The following is a 19,040-nucleotide window of genomic DNA, read 5'->3' on the forward strand; positions in this document are numbered from 1 at the left end:
TCTCTACTGACATCCATGTTACATAAAAAATACTCAAAAAAGAAAAGGCAATTAAGACAACTGATTTGCTTGTGCAATGTCACTTTCATAATCTGAGTTTTTGTTTTTAATGTTTCATCTGTACCAATCAGAAATAGAATCATACAAATACCCACAAATTAAGTACCAGATGTATTTGACCAACACCCAATTTTTTATTAAATATTTAGCAAATGCTCAAATACAAAGAGAGTTAAGAAAAGTGTCAAGGCAAGGCAAAACATTTTAACTATCTGGCTATAATCAATGGCCCACCTCACCTCTGCTGAAACTATGCTATGTTTGAAAGAGTTCAAACAGAGCCACCACTTTCATACTTCCTCTCTGCAGGTTTGGTTAGTTTTCACATTAATAGAGTGAGCTCTTGAAATCCAGTTCCAACTACCATAAAGTCTTTCCTTCCTTCCTCCAGAACTGATTTTAACATCATCCAAAGAACCGCTAAAAGACAGAAAAATTCCTATAGGAAAAAACTTCTGAGTCTGAACTGGGGAAGGGCGGGGGGGGGGGGGGGGGGGGGGGGAAAGAAGAGAAGGAAGACTGATGTTAAAAGCTTTTTTTTATTAAAATTTTGAAATTTCAAAAGCTTATACTGTCTCGCTTTTTTATGTATTTAAAGAACAGTCAAATTATTTTAATAGAAAGAAGCTGCAAGGAAGTTTACATGCATCTGTCCAAAATTAACTGCTTGCTACTAACAGAACAGGCAGAGTCCTTAAGGCCTTGATTCCATCAAATTTGATCTATACAGATATTTAAGTAGTCTCAATTTTACCTATCCAGCCAAAATTTGTATGTCCAAAGACCAGGTGGAACTCCAGGTTATAAATAGGAAAATAAAGGTACATTGAGATTAAGTGATTTACCCAAGACATAGATTAACAGGATTAGGATTCAGGAGTTGCCAGTTTGAATTTCTTTGCCTGTCCCACATTTGCTCCAGCAGACTAAGTACAACAAGAAAAGTGGAGAAGAGAGGAAAATACATCTTCCACTTGGCATCAACAAAAAAATGCCAAAACCCTATTCAGTATAAGCTATTTGCCTACAGATTCACTTCACATACACCTAAAGCATGTCTATTACCAGAAATAATATTCTTAGTACACAAGAACTAATCTTATTTACTTGAAATCAGCATAAGACCATATAAAATAAAGCTCCAGACTCTGTGTGTGCATGTGAGGGTGTGTAGAGGGATGTTGTAGACACATTCTTCCAACAGAGAAAGTCAAAGAAAGTAATATAGGAAGTTTTCAGTAGCTGTATTACTTCTTAAAAAACCTGCTTCCCCCAGTAACCATGTTTAATTGCTGCATCTGCTAAAACCAGCAATGTTTACCTTCTGAGAAACATGTAAATTACATTTCATTAGATTTTTTTTTCCTTTAATATTACTTCTGCAAGATGTCTTAGCTACCATTCAAAGGAAATACTTCAAGAGATTACAAATTTTATTCACTTTCCTCTGCTTTGCTTAGGGGACACTTTAGCTAGAAAAGTTGTGGAAGATTTGTAAGGGAAGAAAAGTATCATGGAACCAAACACTTTCCTGAAAGGTTTATTCGTGAGCATTACAGAATAGTGAATGCCAAACTAAAATGAAATAACACACCATCATCAAAAAGACACGTTTTGCCAAGGTTTTAATGTAGCCCTCTGGAGAACAGCACATGTTTGAAATGCAGAGCAGAAGGGTAATTTTTATGCTGCTTAACTTCAGGGACCAAGCTTAGGTCCTCAATGAAAAGGCTGCTCTACCTAAACTGCTAATATAATCAATGCAGAGAGAGATGACCAGATAGTGATTCACGGCCAGGATCCCATCTGAACTGTTCGAAACCGCCCTATAGATCAGGTGCTCTCTGTTGACTATCAAAGAAGACTATGTAAACTAGATTTCTAGTTTGGGTGTCAAATCTGTATATTCATAGGACAAGACATGGTGGACACAAGCTGCAACAAGGGACAAGCTCCAGAAGGTATTCTTTAGCTTTGGCTTTAGCTACACCAGTGCACGTAACTCTGCTTTCCCGTGCAGCAGCCTCTTTAGAGGAAATGCCAAAATCCTACTTTGCTGGGTTTGAGATCCAAAGCTTGGCTTTTAAGCCTGTATTTCCAGACAAATAGCAAGGCGTAACATAGCCAGATCAGGTGCTAGGCTTCTGTGTTTTACTGCTTAAATGAAAGAACTCAGAAGACGGCCCCTCACAGAGCTGATGCGTTCAGGAAATCTTTCACTAGATATTACGTGCAACTTGTTTAGCAGAACGGACCTAAGGGGAAAGAACAGTATGCTATTTATAAGGTGGTCCCTTGAAGAACAACATGCTTGAACAAGGTTTTACTGGTTAGTACTTTAAAGCTATGGAAAAACAACAAAAGACTACAACTTCTACATAAGAGCGAAATATTCTGAATTTACAAAGAGGGAAGATGAATGAAGAAGATACTCCAACATATAAAGTAGTTTCTATTTTGAGCTCCTTCAAAAGGGAAAACACCTTGCCAATTTTACATTAGAAGCTAGAAACTTCTGTACATGGAGATCGGCTTTCTAAGTGATACAGTTACCAGCTAAATACCAGAATGCTTATGAGCCAAGGTACTTTCAGAGAGGGTATACATTACTAAGGCACACACATGAAACTACCTTCCCCTCCCAAAGAGGGAAGGATTATTGTGAAAATGATACAGAGCGTGAGGTTCTACAACAGAGATGATGAACCTGATGACACATGTTAACCAATCTGACTTCTGTCTTGCTCTAAAGACTTTGCCTAGAAAGGTAAGTAGCAAATGGGATTATAACATCAAACTTGAAAAGAACTAAAAATACATCCTACACCATCCCATGTAGGTCATGCACACTGATCTACAATTCTGAGTGATTAGTCCAAAACTTTTAAAAAGTAAAAAAGATGACAGATTCTTACAAACAATTTATCTAAACTATATTCCTTTATACTAACATAAGTGTGTTTTCCTACTTGTCTCTTGGTAAAAGAAACCTTATCTGTAAGAAACCCACAATTTTAGCATAGAAAATTGAAGTCACAATATCAAAAGGTCAGTCATCTTGATTTTACCTCTGACTATGTAAACTTTAGCTAGTCACTACATTACCTTGTCTCACTTTCTGGAACTGTAAAGTGAAAATAGTACTGTCAAGATTTTTTTGGAAGCTTCATTCCTTAATATCTGTAAAATACTTGGAGATCCTCAGACAGCAGGTATAGAAAAGTGCCATCATTAACCATAATTCTAAACTAAGGCATCACAGTTGAGGCTCTGACCATCACAGAAGAAAGCCATGAAACACGTCTCATCACCTTAAGGACAATTACACTCGCTCAGTCTTTTCAAAGGTTTCATAAAAGAAGTTTCTAATCGGAGTTGACAGAAAAGAATCTTTCAGGAAGAAGCTGCAATATTAACTGTTCAATATCCTAATCATGTTGACTAGTGTCTGCTTTGCATTGTAACTTTGCACAGCACAGAAATCCCTCTGCCACTGCTGGCAGAAATGAAGAAATACCTATTAGCAGCATGGACAGTGGGGATGAGAAAGAGGAAATAAAGAAAAAACTTTGTTTCTGACATAACAGTGATGCAGAGAGCTTCACACCAAAAGCACTGATAGCTTGACTTCCTTTCAGATAATGTATAAGTTATTCTGGGAATTATATAAGGGAAATTTGACTGGAAAGTAGATGAGAACTTTGAATATGCAACAACTTCACTCCAGCAGAAAGAGTAGGTGGAAAAGCAGTGATAACCAGATACCAGGGCTAGTAGGAAACAAGTATTTGAGAACCAGACAATCAAAACAAACAGATAAACTCAGAAGGAGGATAGTATATTGATACAAAATAATAAAAAAAAGGAGCAGGTAAAGAGCTGACTACAGGAAGGGGTGAATATAGTTCAGAATGACAGTGTGTCCTACAGTGCAAAGGAACAAAAGGGGAAGGGCTGAAATTCCATTCAGGAAAATATTGCCTTTCCCAACTAGCAAAACTTTGAAACCCAACATACTTGCACTTTCCAACAGGAAAAAAAATCCATTTCTTTTCAAACGTTCGGTTTTCTTCAGGTTTATTATGTTCTCCATGTACCCTCCAGCCCTCCTTGATAGTATTGCTTCAACAATAGTATCAAGCAAAACCAGGTTCTCCATTACAAATAAGACATAAGTTCTACTGGGGAATCTATAGCAGTTTATTAAATCAGCTGATGTAAATTTTGACTGCTTCTGCAACTAGACCTTAATGCAGGAAAACCTCAGAGAAGACAAGATTTGACAAGTATCTGTGAACATAGCAAACTTTCATCCTACAGATTTGTGTTTTTGGCTAACTGACATCGAAGTCTAGGAAGATGTGAATTTCTATGGAAACTTTTCCTGCACCTCAAGCATTTCTAAGGTCTTTGTCTTTACACCTGAAAAACCATTTCATAAAGCTTTCAGGATTTTACCTACCTGGCAAAAAGTAGGACCAGAGCGCTGGATTTCAGGAGAACAGACTTCAATCTCTTCAAAGATCTGCCTGAAAGAACCCTATGGGATATGGCTCTAGACAGAGAAAAGGGGTCTAGAAGAGTTCATTGATTCAAGTAATGCCTCCTCCAAGATCAAGAAAGGCTCATTGTGCCAATGGAGGTGATAAGATTCATGCTTAGTAAGAGCATGGAATGCAAAAGACTCTTGGATCAGCTTATGAAGGAAGGTATCAAACTGTACATTATCAGAATCATGTCCCTGTGACAAATTCAAAATGGATCAGGCTTAATTTATAAATATTACCTACTACATTTCATAATTCATTAGCAGATTACAGGTTTTCCATAGTACTACCTCACAAAGTAGTAGCAGCTATCAAAGTACTAATCATGCATGCAGATCACTTCTACTGATATTCATCTAGGATTCTTGAAAGGTGCACAACAGAGCATAAGCCAACAATCCTTCTAATCATATAGAACACCTTTATTCATGATCATACTGATTTAAACCAGACTTACAGACATTTATTGAGGTAAGATGACTTTAAAGTGATGTGAGAACTTCTACACCTAAGCACAGCTGTACTGTTTAACTAAACTAATTTAATAACCTTTAGTCAATCACGGACATACTGAATGGCACCAAGGCCTCCAAATAAAGTGCAGCGTAGGGACTTCCTGAGGTATTATGAGTTTGCAGGCACTAATTATCTTGCCTAACTAGAAAAGGTTTGCTGGAAGACTTTGGTAACAGTTACAGAAACAGAAGTTCAGCTCATACAGGAAAGTATAAATTCCTCAAAAGAAATAAATGGCACTCCCAAGCTTATTTTACCAGAATAACGGAATTTAAAGTTTTTGTGAGTACAACTAACAGATGGAGTGGAAGAGCAGGAGGTGAGAGATTGTAGTTGTCCCAATTTACACTCAATGAACTGGCAAAAAATTTCTAGATATAGGTTAGGCCTGCTTGACCCAATAGGGGAGACAGACTCTAAAGTCAGGAGCACATTATGTAAATAAATGGGGTTAATTTAGGAAAGCTAGGAAGTGAATCTGCAGTGATGGAAGCTATGAATAACAAGACCACCAGAGAGAAAAGCTGTACAAAGCAGCTGGGACTACAAAGACACAAAGATAACTGGGTCAGAGTCAGTTTTTTAAGTACTGTTGTGCAGCTGGACAACAGTACTTAAAAAAAGATAGATATTAAAAAAGGTAGATATCTCTTTGCTTATCATGATATCTCCTAGCACCTAGGCTACTTTGAAGAATTAATTAATTGCACGTGTGTAAAGGAGGGTCCTTACTCTTCTGTTCACAATGAATCGGAACACACATTCTGTCTTCACAGTGCTCCTCCTCAGACTGCATCTACACTGCTCACAGTAGCTCAATGAGAGATGCCAGAGTCTATTCTGCAGCAATGAGCTACATGGACGCACCATAACAACACTCCCCGTATGTCAGCTGACATGCTGAAGTAGATCAGCTAGCCTGCTGTCAAAGAAATATTGCTCTGCAATGTCCAGGTCCCAAGCTAGTATCTTGAGATAGTGCTGAATTGTACCATATGGAAACACCAACCCTGAGCTTAGATTGCCTATATAAACATTGCATTACACAGTACAGATGTACACTTGATCCCAACAGCACAGGGAAAAGTATGTTTTATGGTTCACTGAGAAGGGATGAAGATAATTCTTTCCTCAGTTCAGGCACTTTCACATCTCAGGGCAGGTTAAGAGCCAACAGTGGGTTGAAAGCAGATGTGGGCTTCACAAAGGCTCTGATTTTCTTACAACCTCTTTGCAGAAAGTCATAGTATGAGGAATCGAGAGAAAACAAGATTTTCATCTCTGTTCTCTATCTCTCTCTTTCCCTTTCAGCATCTCTGCTGCTGAAAGGTAGACCAGAAACATCATAAAACGTACTTCTTAATGAAGTTAATGATTCATTGACTTTCTGCTGGATCATCGCTCACACATATGTAGTGTGCACATAATCTCTCAAGACTTGTCACAAGTGAGAGAAGAAATAGGCCAAGTTCATTTAATATAAGAAACATGGAGCATTCAGAATCCCAGCCCAGTTCACATAACTTGAAAATAATTTTATTCCAGGGAACTTCCCCACAATTTGGAATACTTTACTCTTCAGGCCCACATCAGGACCTAAAAAAGTCTTAAGTGAAAAAATCCATTTCAGTTGGTTGGACTAAGAATGCTGTCATAGGCATGGGAAACTTGCCAAAAGACTGCAAAGCAAATGGTAATAACTACCAGTTGAATTTTGGATAATTGCTTAGCAGAATGCAAAAACGATCATTGTACATACGCTCATTTAAATGTTTCACTCAACTGGGACAAAAAGTAAAGAACATATTAATTTAATTAGCCAATGACACAACCAGTGAAGAACTGTCAAAAGACACAGAATACCCAGAAAACATTAGAAAACAAACAGAAAAGCTTATTAGTTTTCAAAACAAAAGTGCATTTAAAGAGATCTACATCTAGAATATGAAGTTGAAATAATATCTGGAAATTAAGATGAGCTGGTGCAAGTTCAGAGATATAGTAAAAAAGGAAAAGTAATACTGGGGGGGGGGGGGCGGGAACAAAACCAGATTAGATAAGGAGGACTTCCAGTATACTAACATTTAATTTCACAAACTGCATTTACAGAATGATATAAACTGAATTCACGGAGAGGCTAGGTGAAGAGTCAATCACTGACCCACACGCTGCTACTACTACAAATTGATTACCAGGATGCATTTTAGATCTATGTAATGCAGATGTTTTAAATTACAATGCTTGTAGATACACCTCACCATCTCTAAAACATAATCCTCTAGTTATTTCTTCTCAGCTTCAGAAATCCTTTGTCCCGATATTCCAGAGTCATCAGTGGTTCCAGGCAGAGCTATGTTGATAAATCATAAATAGCAATAGCTGTAACTGTAGGTTTGTAATCTTGTCAGCAAAATGCATTAGAATAGGATCTTTCAAAAAAGAACTGGGAGAACAGTGGTCCTTCTACCTCTTCTCAATCTCCAGGTTACAAGAATCATACGGACAGGGCGCTGCTTTTGTTTTTGTAAGGAATCTAGCCTTCCTGGAGAACTCAAGAAGAGTCAGTCTCAAGTTAGAGAGACTTATCACCCTTCTCATTCTGTGACATAGATTGTGTGCTTGGCTGTGGTAAGCCCTCCTTCCACAAGCTCCAAAAGTAGCTAGGCTTCCAATTTACTAATTCAAGTGCGGAGAAGCAGAGGCAGCCATTACACCACATGATGAATGTGAAAGAAACCTGGTAAGTTTATAAGATGACTTTATTTCAATATGACCAGTAACAGTACTTTTTGTCTGAAGCAGACTTCAGAGTCTGCAAAAAGCATCCCCAACCAATATAGTCCAACATACTTTCTGCAGCAGCTTTATGCTTCAGTGGTGTGCACATCTGAATAAAGTAACAATCACCCCTGAGTGGAAGGAAAAGATCCCATATCTGGTACTGAACAATTTCAGGGCTATATCTAACGTATTAAACAGCAGCTCTTTTAGCTGGAAGCAATGTTAAATTGAGGGGAGAAAAAAATTAAAAGAGAAAAAAGAAAAAAAGAAAAGAAAAGCTGTTGAAAAGCACCAAAGAAAGCTGGGACTCCAGAAAAAAGTGCCAATGGTCCTGACTGAGCTTTCTGTTCACTTCTCAATACATCAGGCCTGGAACAAGTTTCTCAGTGCAAAATTTCTCTAATTGGCTGGAAAGCATTTAAGGAAAAATCCTTTTAATTAAAAACAGAGAACCAACAAGACATGAAAGCCATGGGGGTTGGGAGAGGCATATGTTGACCTTATGAAGCTTCACAGCAGAACTCTGCAGGGGCTGTTTAAACTGAGAAAGCACAGTTTTAATTAAAGAGTCCTGAGGAACAGACAATTCAAAAGAGCAGGTCAGCTAAATTCCAAGAGGTCAATTTAAGCATAAACAGAGGGAAAACAAGACTTCTGGTCATTTTGCTTTCCTCTGGGAGAAATCTGTTGCTAACAAAGTGTTATGCTCTTTGCTTCTCAACACACAAGCTAGCTGTCCTCTAACCACCTCTATCAGTGTTGCCTATCATCGGTAAGTGTTTAAGAGAGGGAAGAAATTTTGTGAAGTCCAATCCAGTTTCTTGACACTGGATCACATTCTAAAATAAACCTAATTTCCCCCCCCTCCCCCCATTGTGTGGAATCTCAGATATGCTTACACATACTTGAAAATAGAACTCTGCATCTTGCTAAGCTTCTAAAAACAGTGGCATATCCTGTAAAAAAAAAAAAACAGATCCAGCACATCACGAAAAAAAAATCCTCTTAAAAAAAAAAAAAACAAAAACAAAAAAAAAACCACACCCCAAAACTTTTTCTTTACTTTTTGAAGTGTGTTATGTTACTATTACATTTAGTGAAGCTAGTAATTTTTCCTTGCTATTTGGAGACAAAAGGAAAAATAAATCTAGTCTCCAGACAAAAGGGGTTATGAAGTGCAATGTAACTAGAATCCCTCAAGTAGCAGGGGTAACATAGAAAAATGTAACGTAAAAGCTGCTGCATTTCTCCATGAAGAACTACTTTGCAGCAACTCAAAACGATAAGGAATTAAGTAGAAAAGTAATAGCTACAGTAATTTCCCAAGAGAAGCAGTAATGTTAGTGCACTTGAATTAGTGCATACATGGTTCTGCACATATACAGATTATTACATTTAAGTATTGCTTCTGTTCAAGTAGATTTCTCTCTTAGCCCTTTGAGAACTCATGGCCAGATGCATCTGCTTGGGTGAATAAGGTGCACATTCCAAGTCAAGGCACGGTTATTTCAAGACTGACAGACAAAGCAGTAAGTTACCCTGCATCACAGAGGAGTTACCAGCAGCCAGATTAAGCAACCAATGCGCTCATTTGTGAGATATTGTCTACTTTTCTAAAATCCCAATTAAACACTCAGAAGTGGAAAGGTGGGTTGTGGTGGGGTTTTTGTTTGGGTTTTTTTAGGTTTGTATATGCTTGGAAATTGTGTTGTCTTACATCTTTAATTTTATTCTCCTTTGCTTCCTCCAGCCAGGGTGCAAGCTTTGCTGCAAGTTCTCCTTTAATATGTTGATCTATATGCTCACAGAGGTGGAATTTATGCAGTTTATCAGTGATACGTTCCACAGACAAACAAAACTAAGAAAAAGCCACAACTCACTCCTAAAACACAAATTCAAATCTGGAATGAAACTTAAAGTAAATGAGAGGGGAAAAAGGCAGTAAGCACTTTAATGGCTAAGGAATAAATAAAACCAAGAACATCCTTGGAGACATGGAAGCTAGCGAATGTAACACTTTTGACAAAGGAAGACAAAAGATGCCTTCATCGTTCTTCACAGACATAAATCAATGACATTAATGAAGCACAGAGTAATTTCTGCCCAGAAACAAACCCAGGAGAGAAAACTGGGACAGAGCAGAATAGTCCTGTAGAATGCATAGGGCGTATTTTCACTCTTTTCAGCACACAGAAATTTTATTGAAATAAAACAGCCACTCAATGAATAACTCTCCATGCACCTGACATAGGGCTTCAAATGCAGAAAGATACTACTTCAGGTCTCAAATCAATATACCAATGTTAATCCGAGCTATACTGCTTCCAGTTTCAGAACCAGCAGGTTGTTTGTCCCATGCTCTGTTGCACAGTACAGGATAACCCTAAACAGAAATTCTTACCAGGACTCTATAATTTACCTACCTCCTTGTGGTGAGCTGACCCCAGCTGAATGCCAGGTGCCCACCAAGCTGCTCTGTCACTCCCCCTCCTCAAATGGACAGGGGGAGAGAAAATGTAAGGAAAGGCTCATCGGTTGAGATAAGGACAGGGAGATCCCTCAGCAATTACCATCATGGGCAAAATAGACTTGACTTGGGGAAATTAACTTAATTTATTGCCAATCAAATCAGAGTAGGATAATGAGAAATAAAAACACATCTTAAAACACCTTTCCCCCACCCCTCCCTTCTTCCCGGGCTCAACCTCACTCCTGATTTCTCTACCTCCTCCCCCCGCAAGTGGCGCAGGGGGATGGGAAATGGGGGTTGTGGTCAGTTCATAACACGTTGTCTCTGCCGCTCCTTCCACCTCACTCTCTTCCCCTGCTCCCACGGGAGACAGTCCTCCATGAACTTCTCCAGTGTGTGTCCTTTCCACGGGATGCAGTCCTTCAGGAATGGGCTGCTCCAGTGTGAGTTCCCCATGGCGTCACAAGCCCTGCCAGCAAACCTGCTCCACCATGGGCTCCTCTCTTCATGGGGTCACAGGTCCTGGCAGGAGCCTGCTCCAGTGCAAGATCTCCGTGGGGTCACAGCTTTCTTCAGGCACATCCACCTGCTCCAGCGTGGGGTCCTCCAAGGGCTGCAGGTGGATATCTGCTCCACCGTGGACCTTCATGGGCTGCAGGAGGACAGCCTGCCTCACCATGGTCTTCTCCATAAGCTTCAGAGGCATATCTGCTCTGGCACCTGGAGCACCTCCTTACTATCCTTCTTCACTGACCTTGGTGCCTGCAGAATTGTTTCTTTCACATATTCTCACTCCTCTCTTCTAGCTGCTGTTGCACAGCAGTTTCCCTCCCCCCGTCCCCCCTCTTAAATATGTTATCACAAAGGTGCTACCACCAGCGCTGATGGGCTCGGCCTTGGCCAGCAGTGGGTCTGTCTTGGAGCCGGCTGGCACTCGCTCTGTCAGACACAGGGGGAGCTTCTATAGCAGCTTCTTACAGAAGCCACCCCTGCAGCACCCCTGCTACCAGAACCTTGCCACGCAAACCCAATACAACACTCCTGCACATAATCTGATGTTTAAAATGTCAAACTGATGTCATCATAAAATGGTATACTGTAGGAACAAACTATCCGTAGAGTCACGATTCCATGAAAGCTTGTATAACTATTTTTATTTGATATGTATATATGGTCCTGTGTTCTAGTGCAGTGATCATAAAGAAACAACTTAAAATTATTTCTGGAATCATCCAATTAGAAGATATACCACCAGCCACGCTTCTAAAGAAAGCTCTAAGCTGAAACTCCTACTTGCTTTGGGCATCACTTAGTCTGGCTTAAGAGTTAGAATGAATCTTGTTAAAAAGACTGTAGTTTGGATCACTGATGATCTCACTTCTGGTTCCTGCTATTTGTTGTATAACATGATTCCTTCCCGCATTCATCTAAAAACAATGTATTTCATGGAAAGAAATCCAGGTCTAGTCTATGCCCGAGTGTGGTAATGACCATATTTCACCCATCACATTGCACAAGTTCAGCTTCTTCTTAGTAAATGGATTTAGTTCTTAAGAGACAATGAATGTTCTGACTTCCCCTAGGCACAAGTATAGCAGAAAAAAATGCCATAGCAAATAAAACTGAAATTAATAAAATCAAGGTTCTAGTCTGTAATTAATGCTAGAGAATCAGAGAAATTGGACTGAGTGGATGAAACTATTGACAGCAAGCTCTCTAAATTTCTGTCTCTAGTTAATGTAAAAAGAAAATGTATATACATGCGTCTATTAATCCAGGTGCCCATCATCTGGGTGAGTTAGATGCTAGATAGATGAAGCTTGATGAAAACTTGCATCGAAAGGACAGCAGTGTGTACTTCCTATCAGATAGTTTCTTCCCATTTTGTCAACAGGGTTCACCACTGACCGCTGCAGTTCTATTGGATGACTTATTCACTATCATCTCTAACTCTCCTACAGAAACATGTTCTAAGAGTCTGCACTTTATCTTACCTGACTGTGACCTGACCTCAAATCAGATATGTCCTCACTGCATACTGGTTAGATCAGTACCATACAATTTACCTGAAATCTTAAAAGTATTATCCCTGATCTAATATAAATTATTTAGAATGTAACACAGTATCTGTCACTGGGAAGAAGCTGTTACAGACAACATGCTCAGTCACTTCAGTAGCGAATTACAGATTTTGTCATGTTTAACTATGATCGTCTAATTTCCAAGGATCTAAAATGGCATACATCAAAAAAGTCAAGCTGCTATTCATAGTCTTGCAAACCCTGTTCATCATAAGCAGAAGTTTTGCAAAACTTAGCCAGAAGGTGAAGTTTTGCCTATATTTAAGAGAACGGTTCAAGTCTTCCCTGCAACAAGGAGTGAGGCTGAATAGCCTGAAAAAAATGAGGCTTATAGCAAGAAAAAAAACACCCACCAAAATTCATATTTGTACAACAACTTTCAGTGTATTTGCCTAAAATACTAAATTAAAAACTAAAAAACCCCATAATTTTAGTTGCGTGTAGTTACATGAGTTTAATTTGAACTCTGGCCAGTTCTGTAATACCTAATATACCAAGCGCAGGATAAGAATAGCTAGACAAAATAGTACAGTGCTGAACAGTTATTTTGGCATTGGAGCTTTTTCCTTGTGGGTAGGGTTGGGGAAAAGGTCACACAGTTGTGAGTGGTCCCCCTTCCACAGCCATCAGGATCCTGCAACATCATCTAGGAAAGGTGCCAGGACTAGCTCAGGCACAGCTCGGGCAGCAGCACTCACCACCCTACAACCCAACACCACTATATACTCTACCTCCTGCAGGGCTCCTAGTCAAAGCACTGGGTACCCCAACTGCCTAATAATGTCAGCACCTACTTCCCTCATGCTCCATACCCTATATTGCAGCCATCTCCAGATCTGCTACCCTGCTCCCATCCACCAACTCCCAGTCCTTTTTTTTTTTTTTTCTAACCCATCCCCATGCACAGGCCCACGAAAGTCCTCCCTCTGAGGGGAGTTGCTCGACATGCTGTTCTGTAATGGAAGCAGTACTAGCAACAAGGTGTTCCTACACTACTTCAGGCTGTGAACATTTTTTTAACTATTCTGCAGGCAACTGTGATGGTGTCTCCCCATTAACAATGTTAGAACATTAGAACACAATGTGAAGTGCCAATATTTGTATTGTATTAATAGCCTAGCTAATTATTTTAATGTCGAGGTAACAGGACAGCGGCAGATGCTGGAACACTTACCTCCATTTTTTCCCACTGTTCGGAAACACCTCCAGAAGGTCCGAAGAAAAGACGCCCTGTTATGTGGGGTAGCTTGAACAAAGCTGAACTCACGGAACAAGATGTGTGTTCCTTGACGCACGCTGTTGAAACTGTAGAGATAAAGTCAAAATAAGAGAGCGTTAGAAAGCTGAACTGATGTGAACGTTCAGGGGCCAGCTGGAACAATAGCAAGAAAACCACTGTAGGTTACATTTTGTGAAACTAAATCTCCAAACTTATACCCATCTGGTCTCTAGAGAAGACTATTTGCAAAAACCACATATTGAAACTTTATTATAGCAATTAGAGGTTTGTGAAAGTAAAATTCATTCTAAAGAATCCCAGCAAGCGGCATCCAACAGCCACTTCTTTGAAACCAATCCATTGGAAAACAGCTGGCCAAGAGTAACTGTTGTTTACCTGACCAGAAGATGCCCTTTCTTTTAGTACCATTTGAACTTCACTGCTATTCTCACCACTTTTCTGTGATGCCACAAAAAAAAAACCAAACTCTTTACCAGAAGCCTCCAGATTTCCTTTCTAGGTTACTGAAATTTGACCGTGTTGGATGTATAAAATCAGCTGTCATGAAAAGCAGATTGACGCTTCACTAAACAACATTTTGCATTGGTGCATTTTGAAGAGTAGTTGGTCATTATGATGGGTAGTCAATTTGATACCCACATTCTTGTAGTTTAGTACCAACTTCTCATATTTGAGTTGTAAGCACTTTAGGCTAAGTTATTATAGTAAACATTTGTCTTAAAAAGGTTTCTCTGATGTGTAAGAAGCTCTCCTTTGGGCATGGTAAAGCTCAACATGCAAGAACAATAGAAATGCAAATACAAACATTATATACCAAAAGGTATAATGACAGGGTTGCCTCAAACACAGATTTTGTGCATTTCATTCTTCATCCTGCAAGTGGGACAAAGCTTTCAAACACTCCAGAGAGATAATTAAAAACATTCACTTGGGACAGCAGCTTAAGGCTCCTGCAAAGGAGAGAATTAATGAAAAGATACAAGTTTACTTTCATCACAGCAGAACCTCTCCATAGGTAGCATCTCCACAACAGAGAAAATCCAGTGGTCAGTGTGAACCCTCTCAGTTTGCAATTTTAAATCATCTCTTTAAATATAAATAGTTTAAATCGTTTTAACCTTCGTAGTATAGAAGACGGTCTCAAATTTGAAACAAAATTATACCAGAGTTGAGCAAAATTTAAAAGTCGTGTAACAACTGGGAGGTGTGTGGAGAGAAGCCAGTTCAATTTTTCAGAAAAGAATCACAATTTCTGTTTTTTAGTGCCCTAGTTCTCACAGACATGCGAGTAAATAGAAGTTTTTGTCATGTGTTGCAAGCTAGGTGTACAACATTGTTTCTAGCCCTCCTACCCAGAAGGAAATGCAACTCAAAATAAGTACGATCACCTTATGATTAAGAAACACTCCTGATTCCTGAGTACTGGAATTACGAATACTCTTTCTGTAAATATCATGAACAAATATGTTATTTTGTATTTAGGAAACGTTATTAATGCACCAGTGCTGTACAAACCAGAGGAAAGCACAGCCACTGTCCCAAAAGATTAAAGTAAATAAATAAATCATATGCCTGATCAAAATATGCCAAAATTATAGGAAAGGGCTCCCATGACTGTCATTGTAAGTAAAGAATATTCATTACAAAGTGCTGTAGCTCACTGTCTTAGAGTGAATGAGTTCAGAGTAAGGAAAAGCAACTTGCACAAAGTCCCACAAGATGCCTGTGACAGAGCTGGAAATGGGATTTCAGATGTTCTCATCCCAAACCACAGCCTGTAAGACTTTTTTCATTTCTGATTTGCATTGTTTTGCTGCTGATTTGACAGGCTGATGGAGAAAAGAGGGATACAAACGAAAAAGAAGAAACTTCGTCTCATAGGAGAAGGCAGCTTTCAGAAGGATGACACATAAGGGAGAGGTTTAGGAAGAGAAAGAAGATGAAGGCACAATGATACAACTAAACACACCAAATTGTGTTGCTCAGAAAAACCACTGCACATACTAAGTCTGGAAGTAGATCCTAGCACAACTGTAATGGAAAGGCCCAGACGTGAAGCTAACATACTATTCATTCACAGCAGTCAGCCCTACTATATTACTCCGTAGTTCTAATAAGTGATGTCACCTGCATTTTCATCATTCAGGCTCTAAAACTAGCAGGCAGAAGGGTATGATATCATTTGTTGTTGTTTACTCAGCTAAAAGAGTGGGTGGATATGCTGGAACATCAGCACACCTGGATGTGCTGACAGCCAAGTGCTGCCAGCTAGTTGAGTAAAAGAGGTACAGTATTTCTTTCTGTCCTCATTTCTTGCAATAAGATTTTTTTTAACTATACAATGGAAGGATTTTTCCCCAAAAGCTCAAGTCTGCAAGCATGGGAGACAGACTTTTATCCCCGTTAAGATGCTGCATTTCAGAGATCCTACCTTATAAATTCCTTTTTACAAGCCGTAAAAGTTCAGCTGAAAGGAGCCAGCCCATGATGGAGCTCTCCAGCAAGCAGCCCAATGACAAATGAACAGATCTATTCTCATGAAGAGTCAAGATCACTACAAGAGACAGGATCACTATACATTTTGAACAAACTATATATTTTGAAATTCCTTTTTCACAGGTAGATTGGCAGTACAAAAATAACTTGGCCACCTATTCCTTAACAATTACCCAAAGGTAAAGTTACCATACTACTGTGGCAAGTAGTATCAGCTTGCAGGTAAACCCTTCTGGAAGAAAAATAAATGCTCACAACCCAAAGCTGTTGCAGGTATTCCAAGAGCATGTAGGAAGTACGACCAACACCTTACCTATGAATTTTGTATATGTGGGAACAGATGTCTTTTTCAGTTCTTTTGAACAAAAAAAATAAAACAAGCTGCAGACTCAGAGGAATGACTCAAGTAAGCAAGGTACCAACAGCAAAGCAACAGACTTAACTCAAACATTCTCAGCAAGTTTAACGGCTGCTGAGATTCTTCCCTCTATCTGCCCTCCTCTCACTGAACAACTCTTACCCTTAGCAAAGTTAGGCGGCCAGAGCTTATCAGCACATTGCAGGAGAAACCCTAGTTTGGTCACAAGTCTGCCTCAACAAGGTATTAGTTTGTCCTCAATCATTTAGAAACGGGTTTGTAAACCCAGAAGCAGGGGAAATAGTCTTTCACTTTTCTGGTTAACTTTTCCTTTCCCCCTTTCAGGCACTTAGTGCAGCCACCTGCTAGAGATTCCTTCAAGAAGCAAGCTTCCAACAGCTCTGCAAATCTCCAAGCCACCTACTGCAAACCCAATGGTTGCCCTAGCCCTCTACATTACCAGTAAATAGAGTAGGCAAATTAGAACATTAACAAAAGTTACTATTGATGTGATTCTATTTGTCTTGCTGAAACCGAGACTAGAAATTGAACTGCATGTTCATTAGTTAACACCAGTTCCCCGCAAACACTCATACTTCACATAAGAATTGTTACGCAACTGGACAATCCGTTATCAAAATAGCTAATCCCATTCATCTGTGAGCATATTCTGGAGACAGATGAGAGAAAAATAAAGAAAAGCTCTTGCTCAATGGGAAGATCTAAAGAAACTTTTGCAGTAGGGACTTCAAGATGCTTGCTTTTTCACTCCTTTGCTCCACATTCCCCAGAGCAGCCAAACCACAGAACAGTCTCCTCCAGCACCATGGCCGAGAAAGCTATGCCTTGCAGCACACCCAGCCTATGCTTGCGGGATGGCATGCGCACGTGAGAGGAAGGAAAAAAGTTTTGTGAGGAGACTGATGAAACAGCCCCAGCTCTCAGAAATGGCTGTGGTGGGAACTCTAGCACTCAGGTGCTGCTTCTCTGAACAGAGCTGCTTTCAGGAAGGCTTTGTCTTTTGTGTAATTACATTTCGGCAACTTGCCAGAGTTCAGAAACTTTCAAGCACTCTTTTCAAACCTTTGGACTTCTGAATAGATTGTAGAAGTCCCAGGATGCTATGGTAACACCCCAATTGAAACCCACTACAGTAGCTAGCCTCTGCCTGCTGAACTCAGGCAAAGCCAAATACGCACAATGCAGAGAGAGCCCCAAGTCCTGAAGGAGAGAAGAGCTTGCCAGGACCCTGCTGTCCCCCTAGCAGGTGCCACCTTTGGCTACCATGTAAAGAGCGGAATGAATTCACAGGACCCCTCGTCTACTAAATGGAAAACAAGGACCAAGGACCATTATTGCTTAACTTACAGCATTACCGCTTGCATTTTCCATCAAGAGCATGATGAAGGAAGAAAATCACTTAGAAGGCTTATCCTGCTTCCAGCACGCACACTACTTTTCTTTCCCAGTTACACAGGTGTCTAGGTCACTAAAACAGAATCGAGTGTCTTCAGCAGAAATAAGGTAGTCTCTAACGCAAAGTTGCCATTGGAAGCTGTGTCTAGACTGAAACATCTGTAGCGAGAAACAGTGCAGAGGACCCAATGTCAACACTGCGAGTATCTCTGGGTTTATTTTTTCTTGAAACACACTCTGGACTAGCTCTAATCTGGCCCCATGGCCTGAATGCTCATTTGCAATTGGAACACATCTTCCAGCTTAGTTCCATCTGAAAGGAACCCAGGTCACCAGCTCCAAGATTGCTTCATGGTGCAAACCAAAGCACAGTAAGTAGGGATAATCAGGAGTATTAGGATTAGAAACTATGGTACAAAGGATAACAAAGAACTAGCTCTAGCAATAGAAAATACTGAAATTCAAAAGGCTTTAAAACCTAGGCAATTTCTGTTGTTAAATAACTCATCCACACACAAAGCATCCCCAAGTGACCAATCACACTTACCCAAGGCTATGCTCTGAGATAGCAAAGAGAGGTTTACCTTGCCTGGAACAAGCCATGAGAGGGAACGCTTACAACTGTAGGCACCATTGGGAAAAATACCCCAGTTTCACTGCTATGATGAATAAATTACTGCTGCATGAGCATAGTTTAATTTAAGATCACTCTATTCTTCACCTATTGGTGTACTATTAGTGTACTACAGCACTTGCAATATTCAGACCAATGATTGGATTGTTTCTTTAGCTATCCCTCTTGGAAGGTAGCGTAGGAGTTGTTGTATCAACTGCTTTTTAAAATTCCACAGATACTAAAATTTGGAGCAATGAAGACACCTCAAGGAAATCCGCATCTTCCTCCAATGAAATTAGCAGTGCTTTTTAGGCACTTCCTCTGACATGTGTTAGCAGTGTTAAGACAAAGCAGATGCTGAAAGTAATTCCCAATGACTGGCTTTAAGGAAAAATCCTTTTTTAACAACCAGGCAGATAGGAAATCATTAACACTCTCAACATTTTGGCGAGACTGGGT

General features: G+C 39.7%; 1 protein-coding gene across 3 annotated transcripts in view; it reads right to left on the reverse strand.

Annotated features, from left to right (window-relative positions):
- The window catches only part of CSTPP1 (centriolar satellite-associated tubulin polyglutamylase complex regulator 1), an 82,981-nt gene that overhangs the window by 42,128 nt on the left and 21,813 nt on the right, over positions 1 to 19,040 (reverse strand). For 2 of the 3 annotated variants that reach the window (XM_075425912.1, XM_075425911.1), the window contains exon 3: positions 13,630 to 13,760. In XM_075425912.1, coding sequence (XP_075282027.1) covers positions 13,630 to 13,760 — 131 coding nt within the window. Of the gene's footprint in view, positions 1 to 8,809; positions 8,861 to 13,629; positions 13,761 to 19,040 lie in introns of all 3 variants that reach the window. The other variant, XM_075425910.1, reaches the window with a different exon arrangement.

This window comes from Opisthocomus hoazin, chromosome 7 (assembly GCF_030867145.1).
Source record: "Opisthocomus hoazin isolate bOpiHoa1 chromosome 7, bOpiHoa1.hap1, whole genome shotgun sequence".
NCBI classification, from domain to species: domain Eukaryota; kingdom Metazoa; phylum Chordata; class Aves; order Opisthocomiformes; family Opisthocomidae; genus Opisthocomus; species Opisthocomus hoazin.